General features: G+C 54.6%; 1 protein-coding gene across 3 annotated transcripts in view; it reads left to right on the forward strand.

Moving 5' to 3' along the window:
- ECE1 (endothelin converting enzyme 1) overlaps positions 1 to 23,741 on the forward strand; it is a 115,852-nt gene that overhangs the window by 32,843 nt on the left and 59,268 nt on the right. For 2 of the 3 annotated variants that reach the window (XM_047082660.1, XM_047082661.1), the window contains exon 2: positions 21,530 to 21,616. In XM_047082660.1, coding sequence (XP_046938616.1) covers positions 21,530 to 21,616 — 87 coding nt within the window. Of the gene's footprint in view, positions 1 to 21,241; positions 21,302 to 21,529; positions 21,617 to 23,741 lie in introns of those variants that run through there. The other variant, XM_047082659.1, reaches the window with a different exon arrangement.

Raw genomic sequence — 23,741 nt, forward strand, 5'->3', positions numbered from 1 at the left:
CCTTTCCTGTCGTGTCCCTGTCTCTGGTTCTCCGCCCCCTCCTCGGCTCCGCTCTGCGCCTGGGGACCACTCTGGGCCAAGGCTGCAGATGGGGCAGCATGTGTCCTCTTGAGCCAGCACAGCCCCTGCTCCCCCCACTGTCAGCAGGAGTCGGGCCTCCTCTCCCTGCTCGGCATTTCCTCCCAGGCTCCCCCCAGCCTCCCGGGCAAGCGCGACACATGTGTGGTGAGGGGGGGTAATGGGGACCAGATGCGAGGCCGCCGAGCCTGGGGTGGGCTTTGTGAGGCGGACATTCCTGGTCACTGAGGCAACGCCAGCTCGGTAGCATCTGGTTTGGCAAGAGTCCACCCTGATTGGCCGGGGCTGCGTGGGGGCGTCACCCTCCCACGAGGCCTGGGCAGTGTGGCAGGTGGGGACCAGCACTTCCTGCCGAGACAGGATTTCAAAGTCCGGGAGGGAATAGCGGGGGGCAGAGGGGCGGAGGGAAAACAACAGGGGGTTCAGCGGCAGACAGGCTTGGCGTCTGGCCTTGGCTCTGCGGTTTTATCATCTGCGGAATGGGAGCCAGTGGTGGCACCCACCCCGCGGATGTGCGCCAGAATCCAGCAAAGAGCAGTACCGAGTGCCTCAGGGGCTTTCGCTCTTTCTCCTGCCACACGTGAGAGCGGTGTTCGTGGTGTCCCCTTCTCCTGATAAACTGAGGCACAGGGTGGTCGTGCCACTTGCCCAGGTCAGACACGTAGGAGGAGGCAGAGCTGGGATCCGAACCCCGGGCCTCCTGGGTCCCGAGTCCACCGCTCTCCTGCTGCCATGCCGTCCTGCCCCCCCGTGAGGGTGACGACGTACAGGGAAAGGGCCGCGCCACCTGGCGATGCTGGCTTGCCCCAGAAGCCCGTGTGGCATGGGCCTGCCGAACGGAGGCGCGGGTGGACGCCCGGAACGCCCCTGCACGTGCGGTGAGGGGAGCTGCCGGGCTTGTGACCCTCTGGGTCCTGCAGGCGGGCAGCCGGCCAGACCCACTGTGGCCCTGAGAGGGGCAGGGAGCCCCACTCTGAAAGCCGTGGCCCCCATCCCTCCAGGCCCTACCGCACGCCGCACACTTTGTCCACGTTCTCTTACTCCTCACAACCACCCGCTTGACCATAGTATCGTGTGTCTTCGCAAGAAGCTGGTTGGAACATCGGTCCAACTCACCGCAAAGCTGGAGTCCTTTCCCACGGGTGCACCAGCTTCCTGAGGGATGGGTTCCAGTGTCCTTGTCAGAGGTTTCTTTTTTTAAAAAAAGGTGATTTAGACGATTGCAGGCAGAGGATCCCGGTGGGATCAAAAGATCCTGGTTGGCCCCGTGGGCAACTGCCTCTTCTCCTTGTGTCTTTTCTTCCTCTTTTTTTTTTTTTTTTTTTTTAGTGTTTATTTATTTTTGAGAGAGAGAGTGTGAGCGGGTTAGGGGCAGAGAGAGGGGGAGACACAGAATCCGAAGCAGGCTCCAGGTTCTGAGCCGTCAGCACAGAGTCCGACGCGGGGCTCGAACCCACAGACCACCTGAGCTGAAGTCGGATGCTCGACCAACTGAGCCACCCAGATGACCCTCATCTTCCTCATTTGTTGAAAGCGGTTTACCTTCAAGGGGGCAGAGCTGAATGCCGGGACGCCAGGGTAACTAGAGCCGTGGCCCTTTAAGACTGCCTGGTCCAGCAGGTGGGACAGCCACGTACCCAGTCCCAGGTCATCCGGCAGCATGGTGGGATCTGGTGGGGGTGTGCAGGGTGCCATGGGAGCACAGGGGAAGGAATTTGCAGAGCCAGGGTGCCAGGGCCACGGCATGGACACAGATGGTGTCTGTCTAGCTGCTCTTCCCTCTCCTCCTGCTAACGGCAGCCCCTTGGGAGTAGTCAGTGCCAATCATAGGGCCTTGCCTCTTGCTTCTTCACCAGGAGGACACATGAGCCAGGCCTGGCCAATCAGACTTGTTCCCTAGGACTGTGTTTCAACACAGGGAGAAAGGAGGGTTCTCTTCTCTAGAAGAGAGGTTCTAGAAGAGGGTTCTCTTCTCTAGAGAAGAGATCGGGTGAGCCTGCCCGATCTCAACTCAGGAGGTGAGAATCAGGGTAACACACCAAGGGGAGGAGGGGGAGGGGAGAGAACCCACCAGCATCCTCTGAGCTCCTGGGTCTCTTCCTGTCTCAGGCCTGAGCCTCCCTCCCTTTCAGGCAGTGCAAGTCAGGCTGTTTGCTTTGATACAAAACCCAGTTCTTTCTGGGTTTCTGTCACTTACAAGGCTGAGGGTCTTGACCAAGGAGGCTTCACAGAGGAGGTGACATTTGAACTAGGTGTTGAAGGGGTTTGGGGAGACAAATAGCAGTGGCAAGGTTTTGCCAGGCAAAGGAAGCTTGGGGGAAAGACGTGATCATGACCTGCCTAGGGGGTGGCAGATGATGATGCCTGGGCAGATGTTAAAGGGCCTCATGTGCAGAGCTTGGATGCATTGATCCATCCATCCATCCACCCATCCATCCACCCATCCATCCATCCATCCATCCATGCAGCTAACCAGTCCGCTACTGTGTATCAGGCACCATTGTGAGCACTTCACAAAGAACAAATTTCATCCTCCTAACAACCCAGTGAGGTAGCTACTGTTATTTCCCCAATTTACAGGTGAGAAAATGGAGGCACAGAGAGGTTGAGTAACTTGCTCAAGGTTGTGTCGTGGGTAAACAACGGAGCCAGAATTTGAACCCAAGCAGTTTAGCTCTAGAGTTTATCTTCTTAACCACAGAGCAGGGGTGACCACCCCTGACTCCGGCCCAGAGTTCTTTCTGTGGAACTTCTGTGCCTTGTGCTCCAGTGGGGACGACACATGTCCATGCCCAACCCGTGGGAGCCCCGGTGTAGCTGGATGATGAACAGGGGAAGCCGGGAGGGTCCTGTGGATTCTCTCACAGGCGGTGGGGTGCTCCCCTGGCCCATTTCCAGTCCCAGCCAGCCAGGAGCTAGAGCCAGGCTCCTGCTGGGCACTCCCTGTCCTGCAGTTTCCAGAAACAGTGAATGACAGACTCCAGCTGGGTCTGGCTAAGCCCTCGGCAGGAGGTCGATAACACGAAGGAGCTCTGGCTTCCAGCCCAGGTACTGGAGAGTTTTAAAGCCGTTTCTGACAGGGGAGGCCCTGGGTGGCAGGAAGGGGAGTCCTGGGTATTGTCAGCATCAGTCCGTGGCCCCTGCTTGCCTCAGGCTCAAGCACCTCCCACGTGCCAAGGGCTCCCCTTCTATTTAACGGAGGCAGGGAGTACCAACCCCATTTTACAAACGAGGAGTTTGGGGCTCAGTGAGTCTAAGTGACTTGCCCAGGGTTGCACAGCCGCATTTCCTAGATCCATGTGACAGGCTCTGGACAGCCTCACTCCTGCCTCTTCAGCCTCATCCCTGACCTAGGGATTCTGGAACACACCCCAGAGCTCAGGTCTTCTGGCCCTTCCCACAGGACACCTTTCCTCATCTTATCTCCAGTTTACAGAAGGAATTTTCCCCAGTGAGAGTGTTTTTCCATTCCTCCAAGGGAGGAGCCCAGCAGCCCCTGGGAATCCTACACGAGTGGTCTCTGGGGTCAGAGACTAAGGGGACTAAGGCTTCTGATTCTGCCCCCCTTTCTGGCCCTGGCAGGATATGGGAGAGAGGAGGCCAGTCAGTCTTGAGAGCCTTCATAAATGCTTGTACAAGGAAAGCACTAAGGAAGGAGGCACTTCAGCCAGGGGCAAAGGAAACACCATCTAGGTTGTGCCTCAAAAGAAAAAGATGAGGCCTCTGTGACTACAGCAGGGAACAGGGTTCTCCAGGTGGAGGAGACCACGTAAGCAAAGGCCCGGAGTTAGAGAAGTAGAAGGCGTGCTCTAGGGGAAGGGTGGCGGTTCCCATGTGGGTGGGAGGAGCTGGGTGATGGTTCTGTGCGGGAGTGGGGCAGGCAGATTTCTAGAGGTCACCCGTTCTGAACCCTCTGGGAGGAACCAGAAGGGATGTGACCCACTGGGGTCTTGGGAAACCAGTGAGCCAGCCTCCTCCTCTCTTTTGAACCAAGATCTTTCTCCCACATCTCTGCCCCACAAGGATGCTCACGGCAGGCCCAGGCTCCCAAGTGGACGGGGGCCTCTCTCCTGGGCCCACAAAGGCTTATCTGTCCCTTCCCATTTCCTGTCTGGAACGGCAGCCCCCCCCTCCCCCAAAGGGGGCACCACCATCGAGGCAGGGCTGGGCTGGGCTGGTGAGGCAGAGCTCCCAGCCCCAAGTTGTTTTCATCAGTGGGTCAAAGAATGCCACACTCTGTTCTAGAACTGGAGCCCCAGAGCTGGTGGCAAGGTGCCCCCATGCTCCCAACGTCCTCGTGTCAGTGGGCACAACGATGATGTTTGAGTGCCGTCTTTTATGTTTGAACAGCCACTGCAGGTGACACTTTCCACACAGTGTCTCAGTGGCCACTCCTGTCAACGCTGCAAGGAAGCTGCTACTATCTTCATGGTGTGGAGGGGGAAACTGAGGCTCCAAGAGGTGTCAAGACTGGCTCAGGGTCACAGTTCCCGAACAGCTAAGCTGGATGTGTCCCACTTCAAAATCTGTGTTTCCACCCATGACATGGAGATCCTGACTCCCACCCCTCAGAGTTGCTGTGAAGAGAAAAGCGAATTAAGGGGAGTGAACCCCCGTGAGGAGAGATAACGCGCGGCAGCCAGTGTCGCACGACCCTGGCTGTGGAAACGTGGACAGGAGTCCTGAGCAGCAGGTGGCCCAGGAGCTGACACCCCGGACCTAGAAGGGAGAGGGTCTGGATGCAGGGACGCCATGGGCCGTCAGCTGCCCTTGGCCATTCTAGGCCCAGGCAGGCTCGGTCCTCACTACTCAGCCCTTAGCATTCATGGCGAAGGCATGCAGGGCTTTGGAAGGAGCGCTGGACTGAGGGTCCAGAGGCCTGGCTTCTGGTCCTGGCCGTACCCCTGATTCAGCTTACTCAGGGGGCTTCCTCTTGGGGCCTCGGTTAGTTCATCTGTAGGATAGGACGGGATGGGGCTCGGACAAGGCTCACTTCCCTCCAACCACACTGCCCTTGTTTCTGCTTCGTGCACACAATGCTTGGTGCTGTCTCTGGGGCTTTGTTCTTGCTGTTCCCTCTGCCTGAAGTGCCCTTCTCCCAGCTGACACCTGTCATTCTGCTTTCAGTCTACATGTCACCTGCTCACAGAGGCCTTCCCTGACCCCTCCCCAGGAGTTCACTACCACGCCACCCTGCTGTACGTTATGACCCAGTGAGGCAGTCGGTCACTGCCTCTGCAGTGAGGCATTCAGGATACTGCGTAGGGTTAGGGACTCTAGAGTCGGATTGCCTGTGTTCAAATCTCAAGTGCCACCACTTAGAGCCACACAATCTTGGCCATAACCTCTCTGTGCCTCAGTTTCGTCACCTATAAAATGGGGTCATTAATAACACATATTATTATTTTTGTTAGGATGAAATAAGAAATGCATTAAAAATTAGCACTTGTAGAGCTTGGCACACAGTAAGCACTCAATAAACGCTAGACGCTGTTATTATAACTCTTAGCAACATTGTTTAGCGTTGGTCTCACCAATTAAAATCCACGCTCCTGACAAGGACTTTGTCTTGTTCAATGGTGTACATGAAGCACGGAGCTCATTCCCTGGCACACAGTAGGTGCTGAATAAAGATTTGCTGAATAAGCAAACAGATGGATGGGCACTGACATCCCCCGCTTCTAGCAGCTCCCGTGTGGATGGAGAGGGGGACAGACGGGTGCTGGGAAGACGGACCTCGGCCAGCACCTCGCTCAGGGCCCAGCCAGCCCTCTCCGCTCGCGACAGAACCCATGGTGGGCCCCATCCTGGCCTGCCCTGATAGGGGTCCGCACCCTGAGGACAGTGGGGTCTCTCTAGGGATCCAGGCAGCTCCTGTCTCAGCCACTGTGACCACAGCAGTGTCGGTGGGTGTCTGATGCTGTTTCTCAGCTCAAGTTCTGGCAGCCAGGCGTGGGGGCTAACGTAGATTTTTCCCTATGCTCAGCAGCCCTCCCTCCTGAGCCCGCAGAGTTGGGCCCAGCCTGTTTTCTTGATCACTGCCACCCCCTCCCCCAGGTTCAAAAGCTACTCTCACAAACAGAAACACCCCCAGCGGCCCCGCCCATCACTCCCATGCCTCCCACCTGTTCTGGACTCCAGAATGGGCCTGCTGGCACATCAGTTCTCCCGCAGGCCCCTGGTCCTCTGAGCGGCCGTGAGGACACTGGTTTTACGTGCCCAGGTCTGGGAGGGAGATAGTGCTGTGGCAGCGTCTCTACACAACACCAAGGCTCACAGGGGAGATTTGCTGGAGGCCCCACAGTCGTCAAGGACCAGAGTCCTGGGTTTCAAACCCGGGCCTCACTGTTTGCTTCTTCTGCCTTCATTTGTTCATTCAACTCATGTTTACTGAGCACCTAACTCTGTGTCGTTTGCTGTGAGGCTGTGATCACGGTGCCCACCCTGGCGGGTGATCTGGAAGTTACTGCAGCTTTGTAACTAGCGCGTACCCCAGTGCTGTTCAATAGAACTTTCTGCGACAGGGAAGTGTTCCGTGTCTGTGCCGTCCATCAACCACGCATGGCTGTTGAGCCCTTGAAACGTGGCTGGTGCAGGGGCACGTGGGTGGCTCAGTCCGTTAAGCGTCCAACTTCAGCTCAGGTCCTGATCTCACCGCTCCCGAGTTCGAGCCCCGCGTCGGGCTCTGTGCTGACAGCTCGGAGCCTGGAGCCTGCTTCGGATTCTGTGTCTCCATCTGTCTCTGCCCTTCCCCTGCTCATGCTCTCTCTCCCTCTCAAAAATAAATAAACAGTAAAAGAAAAAAGAAAGAAACGTGGCTGGTGCAAATGAGGAATTGAATTTTTTACTTTAATTTTATTTTAATTGACTTTAGTTTCAGTACCGCATGTGGCTTGCTGGCTTCTGTGTTGCACGTCACGGGTCTGTGTGCAGTTCTTTGAAGATCAGTCATGGCCTTAGACCATAGGTCTCCAGCTCAAATATGAGCAGGGGGACCCACTTGTCTTCCTGGGGGCACCTTAGGCTGTGTCTTCTTTGGCGTTTGCCAGTCTATTAAATTCACGGGTGTTCTCTTTACACCACAAAGGAATCACTCACCGTTTGCTTTGAAACGTGAGACCCTCCTGCCCCATCTTTCCGTTTTCGCTTTTTTCTTCTTATCACGGTGTAAGTTTCATAGAGTGAAAGGCACAGACCGGAAGCAAACAGTTTGATGAGTTTTGACAAAGGTAGACACCCGTGAAAACACAGTGGGCTCGAGATACGGGACATTTCCAGAGCATTCCATTCCCCCAGAAAGTTCCCTCCTGCCTCTTTCCAGTAAGTCCTGTCCTCAGAGGCAACTGCTATATTCTAACATCTGTCACCATAGATTTGTTTTGCCCTGTTTAAGCCTCACGTAAGGTATTTTGCCACCTTACATTTTTTTTTAATTTTTAACATTTTATTTATTTTTTTTTGAGAGAGAAAGAGTACGAGCGGCAGGGTGGGGGAAACACAGAGAGAGAGGGAAACGCAGAATCCGAAGCAGGTTCCAGGCTCCGAGCTGTCAGCACAGAGCCCGATGCAGGGCTCGAACTCACGAACCGAGAGATCATGACCTGAGCCCAAGTCGGACACTTAGTCGAGTGAGCCACCCAGGCACCCCGGTATTTTCCCACTTTTGACTAAGACAAGGGTACAAGAAATTCTTCTCTTTCTCTTCGTTACAAAAAACAGAGCACTAGCATGATGACAAGAGGCAGCTGACCCCGGGCCACATTGCAGAGGAGCCCGGAAGGGGTGGGGTGGGAGGGCTGTGGTGTCCCGGGGACTCGTGGCCTGTGCCAAGGGGGCAGCCACTCCTCGGCTCCAGGGGAAAGCTGAAAATACTGATTTTCATGTAAAGTCTCCTAAATGTTGGTATTTCAAAACCTTGTACTGCACCGCAGGCCGAATAATTCGCATCTGTGGGCCAGACCCGTGGGCTTCCCGTGTTGTGAGTCCTGCCTCGGGCTAATCAGCATGTTAGTAATAGTAATAGCTGATATTTGTTAAGTGATTCCTTTGTTTGAGGTCCTGTCCTAAGTGCTTGATGTTATTAAGTCATCTAACCCCCCTAACAATTTATTAATAAATCCATTTTACAGATGAGTAAGCTGCACCATAGGGAGGGATTAAGGGACCTGCCCAGGGTTACAGAGAGTGAGGACTTGGCTGGGCTTTGACCCCTGGCTGATTCCCAAGTCTGCGCTCCTCACCACCACCCACATTCCCCTCGGGAGGCAGGGTGCAAGGGAGAGGCCGCCAGGGGCGGGCACACCACTTGGGGTGCAATGTCGCTAGCCACCCTGGACAGGCAGTGAGAGTGCACCTCGGCCCCGCCTGCCAGGACTGCCCTGGCACGGGCAGTTTTCAAGTTCAGACACCTTGGCTGTCAGTTGGTGGAGTCCCGATTTCAGGAAGTGCCGGGAAAGCAGCCAGGGGCGGGGTTGGGAAGATAGAAGGCTGGCTGCCCCTTGATGAGGCTGTCAGGGAGCGCTGGGCAAGTGGGGGCAGAAGTAGCAGGAACCCGGCAGGGGGAGAGCCCAGGCTGGGGGGGGGGCAGGGGAGAAGGGAAGAATCAGCCAGGGGAGCCTATGGCCAGGCCAGGCTGCTGCCGCCCTGGGGAGCTGGTGGCAGGAGCATCCTGGACGGTGCACCCATGCCCCCCCGCCCCGCCCCCGCCCTGGCCTCCTTTCCGCACATCATCGTCCAGACAAGCCTATCACTTGGGGAAGGAAGATAAGAATCATCAGGCAAAACAGTGCTGCGTTTGTATCATCCCCTCCCACCTTGGGGAGGCGGGGGGGGGGGGGGGGCACAAGAGGAACCTGAGGCCCAGAGAGGGCACGGCCAGGAGCCAAACGTGCTCCGTTTGGTCCTATCCCTCAGGACTTGGTGTGGTGGGGAAAGAGGGTCTGTGGTCCCTGGCAGGCAAGTGTCCCAGAAGCTTGACGGGAAGGGCAGGGACAGGCCAGACCCTCCTGTCTGTTGTGTGTGTCACTGAACCAGGCTGGCATGAAGTAAGTGATAAATAAGCATTTGCCATTGTTTTTGTTTGTTTGTTTTTTCCCAATTTGATCTTCACACCCACCTTTGAGATATGTATTCTTTTTCTTTTTAATGGTTATTTCTGAGACAGAGAGAGAGCGCGCGCACACACGCACGCACACACACACACGTGGGGGAGGGGCAGCGAGAGAGGGAGAGAGAATCCAAAGCAGGCTCTGCCCTAACAGCAGAGAGCCCGACGCGGGCCTCGACCCCACAAACCGCGAGATCATGACCTGAGCCAAAGTCGGACACTTAACCGACTGAGCCACCCAGGCACCCCAAGGTATGTGTTCTTATCTTATGTCCCCCATTTTACCAGTGAGAAAGCCAGGCTCAGAGAGGTAGAAAGTCATTGGCAGGAGTAAATGAGTGATGTATGTAGGGTGCTTCACATCATTCTGGTGCACAGCAAAGGACTGTGGGCCATGGGCCAGAGCAGGGATGAGGTGGCAGGACTGGCTAAGGAGGACCTCTCGGAGGAGGTGACATGGCCCGGCCTCTCGGGCTGCTGGTTCTCCTCTGGGTAAGGTGGTTTCCTGCATAAGACGTGTGCTGGTTGGGTGTCCTCACTCTGAGAATGCCACCTCCCACCAGAGCAGCAAGTCACATGGGCTGATACCCCAGGCCTTCACAAGCCTTCTGGCAGGCTCCACACCAGGGGAGACCTCTGGGCCTGGCTCCACATCCCGTGCATTGTGAAGGGGCAGCCTGGCCTTGGGGCGGTCACGTCACTTCTCTGAGCCTCAGTTTCCTCATCTGTCAAATGGGGACAGTGCTACCCACCACGCAGGGTTGTGCTGGGGGCCTGGCATATGTTAGGTACTCAGTAAACAGGTACCGCGGAACCGCTGGGAAACAGCTATTGAGTCGAACTGGACTTTTAAAGTCAAAGGACAGGGGCGCCTGTGTGGTGCAGTCAGTTAAGCGTCCGGCTTCAGCCAGGTCACGATCTCGCGGTCCGGGAGTTCGAGCCCCGCGTCAGGCTCTGGGCTGATGGCTCGGAGCCTGGAGCCTGTTTCCGATTCTGTGTCTCCCTCTCTCTCTGCCCCTCCCCCGTTCGTGCTCTGTCTCTCTCTGTCCCAAAAATAAATAAACGAGGACAGACAAATCCCCAGTCTAGCTTGATCCGTGCTTGAGCACAGAACCAAAACCTGCCAACTGCTGCATCTGAAGCTGCGTGCTTCAGAGGATCAGGAGTCCCTCACCCTTCTTCAGCTGTGTCTACACTGGATGAGGGCGCTAGCGAGCAAGTTTGTCTTTAGTTATTCCTCAGACTCAAGAGCTGCCAACACTTGCTGAGCACTTGCTGTTTGTCAGGCACTATGCTAAGGCCCTTATGTTGTCATTTTGCACAGGGGGAAACAGGCTCAGTATCTGAACCCTGGGGACTCAGCCAGTACGTGGTGGAGTTGAGACTTGACCCTGTGCAGTCTGGCTCCAGACTCTGTGCTCCTAGGAAGAAAAAATAATCTACTAGAAATCAGCAAAAAGGGTCAATTTGGGGCAGTCTTTCACAATTGCAAAGGCTTTACATGCGCATGATTCAGTTCTGGCCTGATGTCACCAGATGAGAATGGTGTTATCATTTCGTGTCTTCCAGTTGAGGACAGTGAGGCCCAGACAGGTGCTGTGACCTGCTGGAGGCCACATGGCTGGGCTGGAATGTGGGTCCAGGGCTGTTTCCCTTCTTCTTCTTCTTTTTTTTTAAGATTTTATTTTTAAGTGATCTCTACACCGAACGTGGGGCTCAAACTCACAACCCCGAGATCAAGAGTTGAAGAGTCACATGCTCCACTCAGGCGCCCCTTCCCCTTGTCTCCCAGCCTCCACTGGGGGAGACAGCTATCGGCTAGAATGGTGGCAGGCGGCAGGTCCCTGTGAGCTCCACTGTGGGCACGGCCCAGCCTGCCCCACAGCCCCCATGCGCCCACCCCGCGGGGCAAACACCACCCGAGCCCCGGGCCACCACTTCCTGTATCCACATCATCTTCGATCTCAGAGCTTTAGAGCCAGTAGTTCTCAGGAAGAAATATAAATGAGTGATTTTCAAAATCCACCCCGTGGAGCCCTTGAGGAAGCCAGTTTGGGGTCAAGATAGGGGATCATTGAACGTAAGTGGCAACTCCGCTTAGATCTCTTTTGTAGTTTGGGTTGGGTTGCCATGGCAACCTTTTAATTAATTTATTTTAAGTTCATTTCTTTATTTTGAGAGAGAAAGAGAGTGTGCCTGTGTGCATGGGCACATGGGGAGAGGAGCAGAGAGGGAGAGGGAGAGAGAGAATCCCGAGCAGGCTCCGCACTGTCAGCGCAGAGCCTGATGCAGGGCTCCAACTCGTGAACCATGAGATCATGACCTGAGCCAAAATCAAGTCGAATGCCTCACCGACTGAGCCACCCCGGCACCTGGCAATGTTAACTCTTCAAAATAAAGGGCTCTATGGGGTTAAAAATATATGTGCTTGTGAACCACCGTTCTAATCTAGCAAACTGCCTCCCCATTTTACAGGTGGAAAAACTGACTTCAAAGCCCATGCTTTCCCCATAGGTAATAAAAATATTCAGGCACTGTTCTAGGTTTTTTAGCTTGTTGAACCCTCCCACCCCTTTGAGGGCAACACTTTTGTCTCCATTTCACAGATGAGGACACTGAGGTTCGGGTGGCAAAGCGGTTTGCCCCAACATTAGAATCCAAGGAACCCAGCTCCCAAGTCCATGCTTTCAGCCATGCCCAGCTTGACAGGCACACCCTGTTTGTGTCCTGAGGGGAAGTCAGCATCCGACTTGGGGCCAGATGTAGATCTCCTGCCTCCCAGCCCACACCCAAGCCTACTGTCTAGAACACCACCTGGGCCGGATGGGGAGATGAGCAGCCCTGTGTGAACCTTGGCTCTGTTCTTCCCTGGCTGTGTGACCTTGGACAAGTGAATGGACCTCTCTGAGCCTGTTTCCTCGCTTTAGAAAAGGGAGAATGGGGGCCACATCACAGAGAATGGGGGCCTGTTATCATGAGTGTTAAACAGGATCATTCACCTGAGTTGGTTGGCGCGGGATCTGGCACAACTGTGAGGGCCCCAACCACCCTCAGTTCATGGATCCAAGGAGTCCCCAAAACTTCCAGCCCCACCTTCTTCCCCCTCCCTCTTCCCTGCCCTCACTACCCACCTCTGTAACACAGATACTAAGTACAGCCATTTCCACGAGCTGCTTCCTGGTTGAGCCTAATTATGAGACAGCTCCGTCATTACCATTACAAATATCATTAAGTGAGACGGATTAACTTTGTCCTAAGCTTTATGTGATGAGATCAGCAAATTGTTCAGGCACACTGGGTCTCCTCGGCTTGGGACTTACCCAGACTGGTCACCCTGCGCAGCTTAGGGCCAGCTGCAAGGTTCTGGTCTGTTTTGATCTTGGTGCTTAGAGAAGATCGGAGTGAGTGAGCTGGCCCGTTAACCCAGCCGAGAGGTGAGGCCTGTGGCGGGAAGGATGGAGCAGGTTGGGGCTGCCATCTTACGTGTTGTCATGGCGAAACCATAAGCTCTGGGCATCGATACACCTGGGCTGCAATCTGAGCTTCGTTATTTACCAGGTGTAGGGCTCTGAGCGTGTTCCCTCCCCACGTCACAGTTGTTCTGCACTGTGCAGTGGGGAAGAGTCAAGGACGTACTGTGTGCCAGCAAGTGCCAGGCCCGGCACCTGGCATGTCATAGGTCCTTCTAATTGTTGCTTCCCTTCCCGTCTTCTGTCATTCTCAGTATGACGGGGTTCAGGGCTTTCTGAACCCACCCACCAACCACCCACGCTCATGTTTACCGAGCTGCCTCTCTGCAAGCACTGGACGGAGGACTTTCTGTGTCTCATTTGAGTTGATATGTATAAAGACCCTATGGGGCAGGTACCATCATCGTCTCCACTTGATAGACGAGAAACCCACAGAAAGGAAGTGGCATGACTTTGTGAAGGTCACACAGCTGCCCTTGGCTGCCAGTCACTATGTTGGGATGAGATACTAGAAGGTCGTGCAGGGTGCTGCTGGGGAGCACAGAGGAGAGGTCACAGTGAAGTCCGAGAAGGCTGCCTGGAGGAAGATGCATGTGAGCTGAAGAGTTGGTGGGGAGGAAGGGGGAATGAGAGAGAGGAGAGGCCTGGCAGGCAGAGGGCAGTGGCTATGCAGAGGCCTGGCAGCAGGAAGCACGGTGTGTTTAGGGGACTGACCGTACATGTTTTACTGAGATTCGAGTATGTGAGGGGGGACTGGTAAGAAAGAAGCCCAGAAGGAACCAGGAGCCAGACCCCAGCAGGGAGGGGAGGTTGAAAGCCAGGCCAAGGCCCCTGTTTTTTTTCTGCCAGTTCCAGAGAGCCAACCTGTGAAGGAGGAGGCTGACTGGACCATATCAGTTAGTTTAGAAAGTTCGGCTTGGAGCCAGCTGGGAGAGGAGACACTGGGGGGAGTGATAAGCAGAGACCAAGCTGGTTAAGGGGCCAACCAGGGAAGGCTTCCAGGGGGAGGAGGGGCAGACCCAAGCCCCCCACCCCCAAAGGGGCAGAGGTGACAGACGGAAGCTGTCCCGTGCAGGGGTGGAGAGAGGCCACGTACCTCGGTCAGCAGTGTAATGTGCGGCCCGTGTCAGGGAGGAGGGAGGAGGTTACCGGCCAGCTCTGGGGCTTGGGCGTGGGCTAGCCTCCTCGGCAGCACTCAGGCGGCTGGTTGGCAGCACCAGGTAGATTCTGAGTGCCTCCCAGGGCCCCCAGGCAGGTGAGTCAACGTGGGGCCAAGTAGGAGAGTGTTTTCCAGCTCCCTACATGTGTAGGCACGTCTCCTCTGCCAGCACATTAGAGGAGCTCGGCCTGCGACTCTGGTCCAGACCAGGGCGATTGACTCATGGGCTGTTAGGGCTGCCACCTTCTCTGAGGAGGCGGTGAGCAGCCTTGGTCTCCCATGTACATTCTGTACCCTCGGCCTCCTGTCTGTTGCAGAGTCCTGTCTACCTTTCCATGTCTGGCCTCCAGCACCAAGTGAAGTCTCCTTCCCCAACCTCCACTGCCACTTATATCATCCCTCTGTCTCAGAACACAACCAGGGCAGCCTGTAGTCTCCAAAGGAGGTCAGCCTAGGGAGCCAGGCCCCAGGAAGGTGGCCCAAGAAGAGAGGAAGAGGCCGTGAGAGGGTCAGGAAGATCTGGGTTCAAGTCCCAGTTCTGTCACCAACTGGCAAGCTGCTTCCTTTCTCTGGCCTCGGTTTCTACATCTGTAAAATGGGGGTCCCAGGGCTTATTCCGCAGGGTGCTCATGAGATACATATAAGATAAGGATATAACAGAGCCTTGAGAACTGGGCAGTGCTGGGCTTGTGTCCATGTCGATGACTCCATTTTCTGTTTTAGAGGGCAGCAGTTGTGGTTTTTTTAAAAAAAATAAACATTTTGGGGCATCTGGCTGGCTCAGTCAGTTAGGCACCTAACTCTTGATTTCGGCTCAGGTCATGATCTCACAGTTCAGAGTTCAAGCCCCACTTGCTTGGGATTCTCTCTCTCCTTCTCTCTCTGCCCCTACCGTGCTCACACTCTCTGCATCTCTCTCTCTCTCTCTCTCTCTCTCTCTCTCTCTCAAAAACAAATAAACATTTGAAAAATATTTCATTTTAGAACAGTTTAGATTTATAGCATTTTTGAGAAAATGGTTGAGAGAGTTCCCTTACACTGCAATATTGATGCATTATTACCAGCTGAAGTCTGTACCTTATTCAGATTTCTCTTGTTTACTAATGTCCCCTTTCTGTTCTCGGATCCCCACCCCAATACATTCAGGAGTCATGGCTCCTTAACTCCTCTCGGCTGTGACAGTTTCTCGGACTTGCCTTGTTTGTTGACAGCTGCCTTGACCTTGACAGTTTTGAGGAGTACTGTCAGGTATTTTGTAGAATGTTTCTTAGTTGGTATTTGTCTGATGTTTTTCTCCTTATTAGACTGGCAATAATATGCCCTGGGGAGGAAGGACACAGAGGTAAAGTACCCCTCCCATCACGTATCAAGAGTGCCTACTGTCACGCTGGACTTACCACCGATGTTAACCTTGATCAGCAGGAAGTTGGTTATTTTTGTCCTGAGTACAGCAGCACAGCTAAAGTAGGGCCAGTGTTGGCCGAACTACGGTTGCAATCAGAAACACGGGCGAAGGCAGAAGTAAATGGAAAAGTGGTGAAGAAAAATAAAGAGGAGCAGGTATGAGGTGAATTCACTTGGGGATGGGATATGATGCTTACACGCCAGGCAGTTCACAACAACCCTTTTTTACAGATGAGGAAACTGAGGTCCAAAAGGGGAAATGGGCTCAGGAACCTGGGATTGGGCCCAGGTCTGTGTTGGCTGCCTCACCCACACTGTTGAAAAAGTTCCTTGGGGTGCCTGGGTGGCTCAGTCGGTTAAGCATCTGACTCTGGGTTGCAGCTCGGGTCATGATCTCATGGTTCATGGGATCAAGCCCCACATTGGGCTCTATGAGGAAGTGTGGATCCCACTTGGGATTCATTCTCTCCCTCTTTCTCTGCCCCTCCCCCACTCGCATGCATGCTCTCTCTCAAAATAAATAAATAAACATTTTTAAAAATTATAAAAAAAAAAAGAAGAAGAAGAAAGTTCTTGAAACTGTGTTCCCCGCAGCATGGATGAGGGAAGGGGTGTTCCTGAATCAGGTTGTTTATAATTCACTTTATTCCACAAAGAATTCATGATGGATTATGACTAAAACTCATTCAATAAAATACTATACAATAGAAATGGAAAACCAGGAGCAGAGAAAACAGACTGAAAAATGTGGACAAGGAAGAAGCTGAACGTAAAGACCAGGAAAGTACCCATAGCTGAGTTTCTGATTTGCCGGACAGCTTCCTGGCAGCCAAGGCAAAAAAGGGTCTGGGACAATTGCTATGATTCCTATTATCAAAAAGCAAAGAAGCTGTTCATTCCTTCAAGAACTTTGTGGTAAATTTAAAAAGAGATTAATCATATGGAAATTTCTCCTGTAAAAGACCAAGCAGTGTAATAGATGATACAATAGTAATAAACGTCATGTAGCATCGTCTTCAGGAGGGACAGTCATATTTTCACTGTCTTGTTCGTGCCCATAACTGTTCTGTTTGATTTTACTTGATTGTCATCAAGCAACTAAACTCTACTCTTTCTTCTTTGTTGCGGTCACAGATGCTTATGCCCTTGTGAAAATCCAGGATACAAATTAACCAATTATCTGGGCGCCTGGGTGGCTCAGGGTTGAGCATCTGACTCTTGATTTCAGCTCAGGTCATGACCTCACGGTTGGCGGAATCAAGCCCCACGTCTGCTTGGGATTCTCTCTCTCTCCGTCTTTCTCTGCCCCTCCCCTGCTCACTCGCTCTCTCTCTCTCTCTCTCTCTCTCTCAAAATAAATAAACTTAAAAAAAAATTTAACTGGTTATCTATATACCAGGTTATGTTCTAGGTACTGGGGATGGAAAGTAGTAAGATGATTGTTGCCCACTCCCCCAGGTCCTCTCCATCCCAGGGATAGAGATGCCCAGACAAGGCCTGGACATCAGTGCATTTGCCACTTGGTGGGGGCGGGGGTGGCGGGCACACCACAGAGAAGGAGGCAGGGAGGACCAGATGTCAGAGGAGATTGACCAGAGATGGAGAGCACTGGTTGGGAGGGGGCCCAGTCTTGGGAGAGGAGATATCAGCTGCTGGTCCCTCGGGGGTGGGACCAAGTCCTACCGGGAGCTGCCCCCTCAGCTTGCAGCACAGGCCTGACCTGCGTCAAGGACTCGATGGACTCCTGTGGGTGGTCAATGCCTGCAGGGCTGGGTCAGGGTTAGGGGACAACCGCTCACCTGAGGGGCATATGGAGGATGGACCTGGAGAGGGAGGAGTTTAGCGTTTGTTCTTTCGGTGGTGGGGGTCAAGGGAAAGTTTGCAGCCCTCATGCTTTATAAGTAATGAAGAAGTAAATAAGGGCAATTCACACTTAGTGAGCACATGCTGTGTGCCCAGCCCGCTCTAAGTCAACTCACTTAAATATGTATGACAGCAGTCCTGCGAGAGAGGGATTACAATCATCACCCCCACTTTCCAGATGAGCGACTGAGGCACAGAGAGGCTGTCACTGGGAATCCAGAGCACAGGTGCAGATCTAGAGCTCTTACCCACTCTGTGGTTGTGTCTGTTAAATAACAGTATTGAACTAACACACAGTGCAAGTGTGTATTAGATGACATATAAGGACAGCACGGATCCCAGCCAATTATGAGCCCCCGAGGCAGGAACTGACGGAGCCAAGGCTTAGAAACAACACGAAAACAGCTTGGAGGGTGTGGCCAAGGAGTCGCAGGCCTCGGAATGTCACTCGCCACTGCTCTTCCTGCCTCTGACACACTCCAAGTCTCCTTGAAGATTCCCCGCCTTGGGCAAACCAACCACAGAACCATCTGAGTGACTAACGCAGTCACAGCACGCAGGATCACACTCGTGTGTCACTGGGCCAGAGGCCTTTGTTGTCAGAAACGTGAGAGTTCTCCAATATTCCTCGTTTCTGTTCACCCCGGGGTGGGGTTTCCAGAGCGGGGCACCAGCACCCACGCCTCTGGCTTTCATCACCTTCTGTGTGCAGCTGCGGGCCTGGGGACGAGCTGTGGTCCCCACTCCTCTGTACTTGGTCTCCACCGAGCCCTTCTCGTGAACACTGAGGGGCCCGGTGAGGAAAAGCAGATCAAGGCAGACTCCCTGCAAAGCAGTTGTGTTCTTCTCCTTTCCCGGAAGCTCATGGGGTGGGGCGGGACACCTGCAATGAGACGGAATAAGCACGGCCACCCTGCCGGCTCGGGGCCTGGACTCCACTCCGTGAGGGCCCCACCTGAAGGAGCAGCTCCCCCTTCCACAGGGAGCACAGGACTAGGAGCACAGGGCCAGGTGCAGGGCCTCACTAGCCGTGAGGCTGGGGTTCCTGGAGGCGGCAGCATGAGCTGAGGCATCTCACTCTGCAGCCGGGCGACCTGGGCCACCTGGGCGGCTGGGGAGGGGACTGTCACATCCTGCCTCCTCCCTAATCCTCAGTCTTCTCACTGGGAAAGTGGAGGTGATGGTTCCCTGCCCCCGCCCCCAGCAGGGCATCTAGGGGTCAGGAGAGGTGTATTTTTTGTGCAGCACAGAGCAGGTGCTGTTTTCTCCCTGCCCAGGGCCTCCGCTCCCTCTGGCCTCTCACTTCTCCTATAACATGGAAGTGATACCTGCCGAGGCTGAGGCTCCAGGTAGTTGTGGGGACCCAACAAGACCGTGAAGGGAAGGCCCCTTCCGGCTCTGGGTGGGGACAAACATACGGCTGCCATTGTTGTTGGGAGTGTCACTCACTCACTGACTGGAGCCTCTGTGCTCCTCACCGAGCCAGCCAAGCCATTCCCACGTCTGAGGCAGGCGTTTTAGGAGGGGCACCTCAGCTTTTGTGCACTGGAACATAAACAAGTCTCCATCTGAGCGGGTTTCTGCTTGGGAGGTATGTGAGCTGTGTTCATCATCCATCCACAAACGGGCTGCAGTGGGACGGCCGGCCCCCGTGGCCTGGCCTTGGCCCCTGGGATGGGTTTCCAGCCTCCCTCCTTTGCCTCCTACCTTCGCTCCAACACCCACGGAGGCCCCGGCTGCGGCCTGGGCCCCGGGGGGTACGGGACCTGAGGAGCCCTGGCCCCCGCTTCAAGGTTCTCTCGTTTAGAGTGCTGTGGGCTTCAACAGAAGGAAGCATGGGGTGGGGGCCTGGGGTGGGGGGGGACACTGAGCAGGGGGCCAGAGGCTCCCTTGTCTGGAGGGTGGTGAGGAGAGCTTCCCAGAAGGGGTGATCTCTGAAATGAGACAGAAGAAGGAGGAGCCACTGCCTCTCTGCACCCAGGCAAGTTACTTGCCTGAGCCTCAGTTTCAGGCTCTGTACAAGGGGCCAGTAATACTCAGAGGGAAGGGCCAGAGGCTTAAATGAGATGATGGATGAAACATTAGCTACTGTGCCCGGCTGTGTGGTGAATTGAACTTCTTTTTCAAGGGTCTTTTCCTTGGGCGGTTGACACTTGTTACTTAATGTGACCGAGTGTCCTCGTTTCAGAAAAAGTCCAGCTGTAATCCAGCGTGAAGTGAAGAAGCGCGGGAGTCCTTTCTGTCTCCAGTGGGTAACGGGAACTCCTCCACCCAGTGGGAGCAGGGCAGAAGATTCCAGAATTAAAATTCTTCCCATGCACCCTGCCTCCCCCCAGGGCCTGTGCCCATTAGATATGTTTCCTTTATCCTTAGATGTTGCAAAATTAGATTGTCAGGAACTTCAGGGCACTGCCCCAGAGTAATTTTCACTTCCCCTGTACTTGTTCTACTATCGATTTGAACTGTCTATCGAGCATCTACTGTATGCGAGGTGATGGGGATTCTCTGTGCCAAACAGCGTCCCAGGCTCATGATGCTTGTGGTGGGAAGGGAGGGATCGATGTAAAAAAAATAATGATGCTGATGACAATAGGGCTGCAGTAAATAGTATAAAGGGAAAAAAAGGGGTACGTGGAAGAGAATTTGAGGGGCTACTTAAGAGTGGTTAGGACACTGGACGAGGTGACAGTTTAAGCTGAGGTCTGAAGCAGGGACTGGTCATGGGAGGAGTAGAGATGAGTAAAGAATGTTCCAGATAGAGGGAACAGCAGCCGTAAAGATCTTGGGAGAGGAGAGAAACTTGAGAATCTGAGGAACTGCGTGAAGGCCAAAGAAGTTGGGGCCTAGTGAGTGAGGTGGGGAGCAGCATGAGACGAGGGTCAGGGGTGGCCCCGGGGGCCGTGGGGGACTGGGAAAGGGACTGCCCTTGCAGAGTTTCAAACAAGGGCATAGCGAGATCAGAATTTCCTTTTAATTTTTTTTAATGTTTATTCATTTTTGAGAGAGAGAGAGAGAGAGACAGAACATGAGCAGGGAGGGAGGGCGTTGGGGGTGGGGAGCAGAGAGAGAGAGGGAGACACAGAATCCGAAGCAGGCTCCAGGCTCTGAGCCGTCAGCACAGAGCCCGACACAGGGCTTGAACTCGTGAACCGCGAGATCGTGACCTGAGCCGAAGTCGGACGCTTACCAACTGAGCCACCCAGGCACCCCCAGAATTTCCTTTTAAAGGTTCACTCTGGGTGCTGAGAGGCCCAGAGTAGAAGTGGGAGACTGCCAGGAGCTGTTGGCTGTGACCCTAGGCAGTCACCTCGCCATTGGAGCCAGATTCTGTGCACACATGTGTGGCTGTGAGAACCAAATAATGGGAATCAACAGACGTGCATTGTGGAAAGCTGAAAAATGGACAAATGCAGGGGACTCCAGGTCTCACTGGAAGTGGAGGGTCCTTTGGGAAACTTGCCGGCTAGACTTCTCTGAGGTGGGAGGCATGGAGCCCCTGGAGTCCCTACCTGAGTGCACCCACACCCGAGAGAGCCCACTTTTCCAGCCCAGGTCACAGGGACTGGGGAGGGAGCACCTGCTTGAGTCTCTGGACTGCTGACAGGGAAGGTGGAGGGAGGGGTGGCTGGGTCACCTTCCTGGTGACTTCCAAAGTCTGGAGTTTTCTGAAATTCTCTGGCTTATAAGGCCCCTGAGCTAGAAGAAGGGGGAAATGAGAGGGGAGACACCTGTCTTTTTTATTCCCCCTCTTTCCCTCCCCCCACCCCCCTCTCTTTCTATCTCTGATGGGGAGACTTACTCGAGGCACCTAAGGGCCACTGGTGGGTGGAACCTCTCTGTTGACAGTCGTGATCCAAATTAGGGGCATTTTCCTCATACTTGACTCCCGTATCTGCCACCCACTTTACTGAAGGGAGAGTTGAGGTTTCCTAGGAGGAGGGGCTGCCCCGAGACCTCTTCCTGCCTGCTAGGGGGTGGCGGTGGGGGACCTCCACCTACCCCGGGTCACCCCGCGGGGCCAGGGAGGGAACCGGGAACCGCGCGCGGATCGGGCCCCGCCCGCCAAGGTGTCGTGTTGCCGTCCGGCCCCCGCAGCCCGGCCCGCCCCGGCCAGCCTGTCGCCCGGGCTCCCTGGCGGTGGGGACCGAGCGTCGCGGGGCGCAGGATGCGGAGCGGATGGCCGCGGCGCTGCGGGCGCTGCGGGCGCTGTGGGTGCTGGGGGTGAGGCGCGGCGTTGCATAAGCGGGATGGGGGGGGAGGGGGGGCGGGGAGGGGGCGGAGGGAGGCGGGACCCCCCTCCCCCGCCGCAGGCCGGTCCTTGGGCCGGTCTCGGTGTCCCGGCCGGCCGGGGCGGGGCGCGCGGTGGCGCCGGGCCGCTTCCCCATTCTCCCCATTCGTGCGAGAGCCATGGAGGCGCTGAGGGAGTCCGTGCTGCACTTGGCTTTGCAGATGTCGACCTACAAGCGGGCCACGCTGGACGAGGAGGACCTGGTCGACTCGCTGTCCGAGGGCGAAGTGTACCCGAACGGCCTGCAGGTAGGAGTCCTGGCCCGCTGCGAGCCCCCAAGGCAGCCGGGCCTGCGCGCTGCTGTCGCCCCCGCCCCCATCCCTGCCAGCCCGGGAGGGGGCCGTGCCAACCTGGCAGCTCTGGGCTCCGTGGGGAAGAGGACTTTCTGGGGCAGAAGTGGTCCGGAGGTGCTGGGCTCCCTCCACCCGTGTCCCCTCCCCAGCCCTGGCTGCCCCTAAATCCTCCTGCCACCTGCTAGTGGGACTTCCACCCCTTGGCAGAGTTGAAGCACCCTATGGAACTGAACTGGACCGATTACCTTTCACACAAAAGGCAGCCCCCGAGTGCCAAGGAACTTGCCCAGGGTCACATAGTCCAATAATGGCAGAGTTTAAAACTGTCCCAGGTTTGGCTCGGAAAGCCCTGTGTCCCTGGAAACCCCTCAGTCCTGCGCAAACCAGGATGGTTAGTCACCCTCTCTGGTCGGCATGACCCCATTCTTCACTTCCTGCGTTTCCTGCAGGGAGGAGCCCATCTTCTGCCTCCTCTTTCCTCCCCTTTGCAGCCCACTCACGAAACCCAGTTTCTCCCCTCCCCACGGTCTGCCCCTGTGGGACTCAAAACCTGCCCACCGCCTCCCTACCTTGTGGCTGCTCTTCTCTCCCTGCAGGGCTGAGCTGGAGTAGTGTTGAACAGGACCTCAGCCCCGGTGAGGTTTGGACCCAGGCGGGTGGATGGGAACGAGTTGGAAGTGTCAGGGACACCCAGGGGGACCTTGATCCGACTCCTAGGAAGCCAGCTCGCAGAGAGGAGCAGGGCATCTCAGTCCGAGGATTTCTGCCAGGTTAACCAAGGGAGGAATTGGGGAGCGGGTTGGGGCCACGCATTGAGCTGCCACCAAATCACAATTCACCCGGGGGCAAACTTAGGGTGCATGCAAACTCACACCTCTTAGAAGCTGGAATGGGGTGCCTGGGTGGCTCAGCTTGTTAAGCGTTCGACTTCAGCTCAGGTCATGATCTTGCAGTCCTTGAGTTAGAGCCCCACGTTGGGTTCTGTGCTGACAGCTCAGAGCCTGAAGTCTGTCTCCCTCTTTCTGTCCCTTCCCCGTTCATGCTCTCTCTCTGTCTCTCAAAAATGAATAAATGTTAACAATTTTTAAAAATAATAATAATGTTCAAGATTTAAAAAATAATAATAATACCAATAAAGGGAAACAGCATTGATGGAGTCCTTCCTACAGTTAATTAAGTAGGCCCAGGGAGATCCCAACTCATGATTCCAAGTGGTCTGCCCGCTAGAATATGGCACCCTTACCTACATCATCCCACTTCACTTTCAGGACCACCCACATGTGGGGATTACTGTTCCCACTTACAGATGAGGAAACAGGTTCTGAATGGGGATACAACTCCCCTTAAGTCACTAAGAGCTAGAAATCTGGGAGTGAGAAATCAACTCAGTCTGTCTAAAACCTCTTCCCTGGGACCCTTCTTGAGAGGCTAAATCCAGCAGGAAATTAAATTTCTGTGGCAGGCACTTTTCCCTTCACAAATCAAAACAGAATCTAATCAGCAACCTTTTCAGTCTCATATTGCCCAGAAGGTTCTAAATATATCAGCACAAACACATTTCAGAATTCACCACAAAATAATATGTGGCGTTGTCATCACCATACTAGGACAGGTAGCCCCCACAGGTAGAGCCTTTTTCGTGTCACAGAGTATGTTCATCTGCCCGAGGCTGCCTAGCAGAGTGGAAGCTGGGGTCCCGGGTTTCATGGTCTTGGCTGAGCTGCTTAATCACGAAACTGTAAAATGGGATTTGGACAAAGTAAATGTAATTCCTATTATGGGGCCTGCTAGGATTATTGTTGTTTTTATGACATATGAGGTAAGGGCCCCATGGCTATGTTACAGATGATGAAGCTGAGTCTCGTGGAGGTTGGGGACATTCCTGCGGTCATAGAGCTGTCATGTGGGATGGAGTATAGTGTTGCCGTCCCTACACCAATCTGCCAAACTGGGCACATTGTCTACTTTTTATACAGGAAAAGCCAAAAATGTTGAAAGGACTTGGGGCATTTCTTTGGGTACCCAACCCGGCTTCTCTTGAACCCCCTTGACTTCCCCAAGGCAAGTGTGAACTAGCCAA

Source organism: Lynx rufus, unplaced genomic scaffold, assembly GCF_022079265.1.
Source record: "Lynx rufus isolate CCGP_SWC_20201006 ecotype Redwood Valley unplaced genomic scaffold, mLynRuf1.p SCAF_2, whole genome shotgun sequence".
NCBI classification, from domain to species: domain Eukaryota; kingdom Metazoa; phylum Chordata; class Mammalia; order Carnivora; family Felidae; genus Lynx; species Lynx rufus.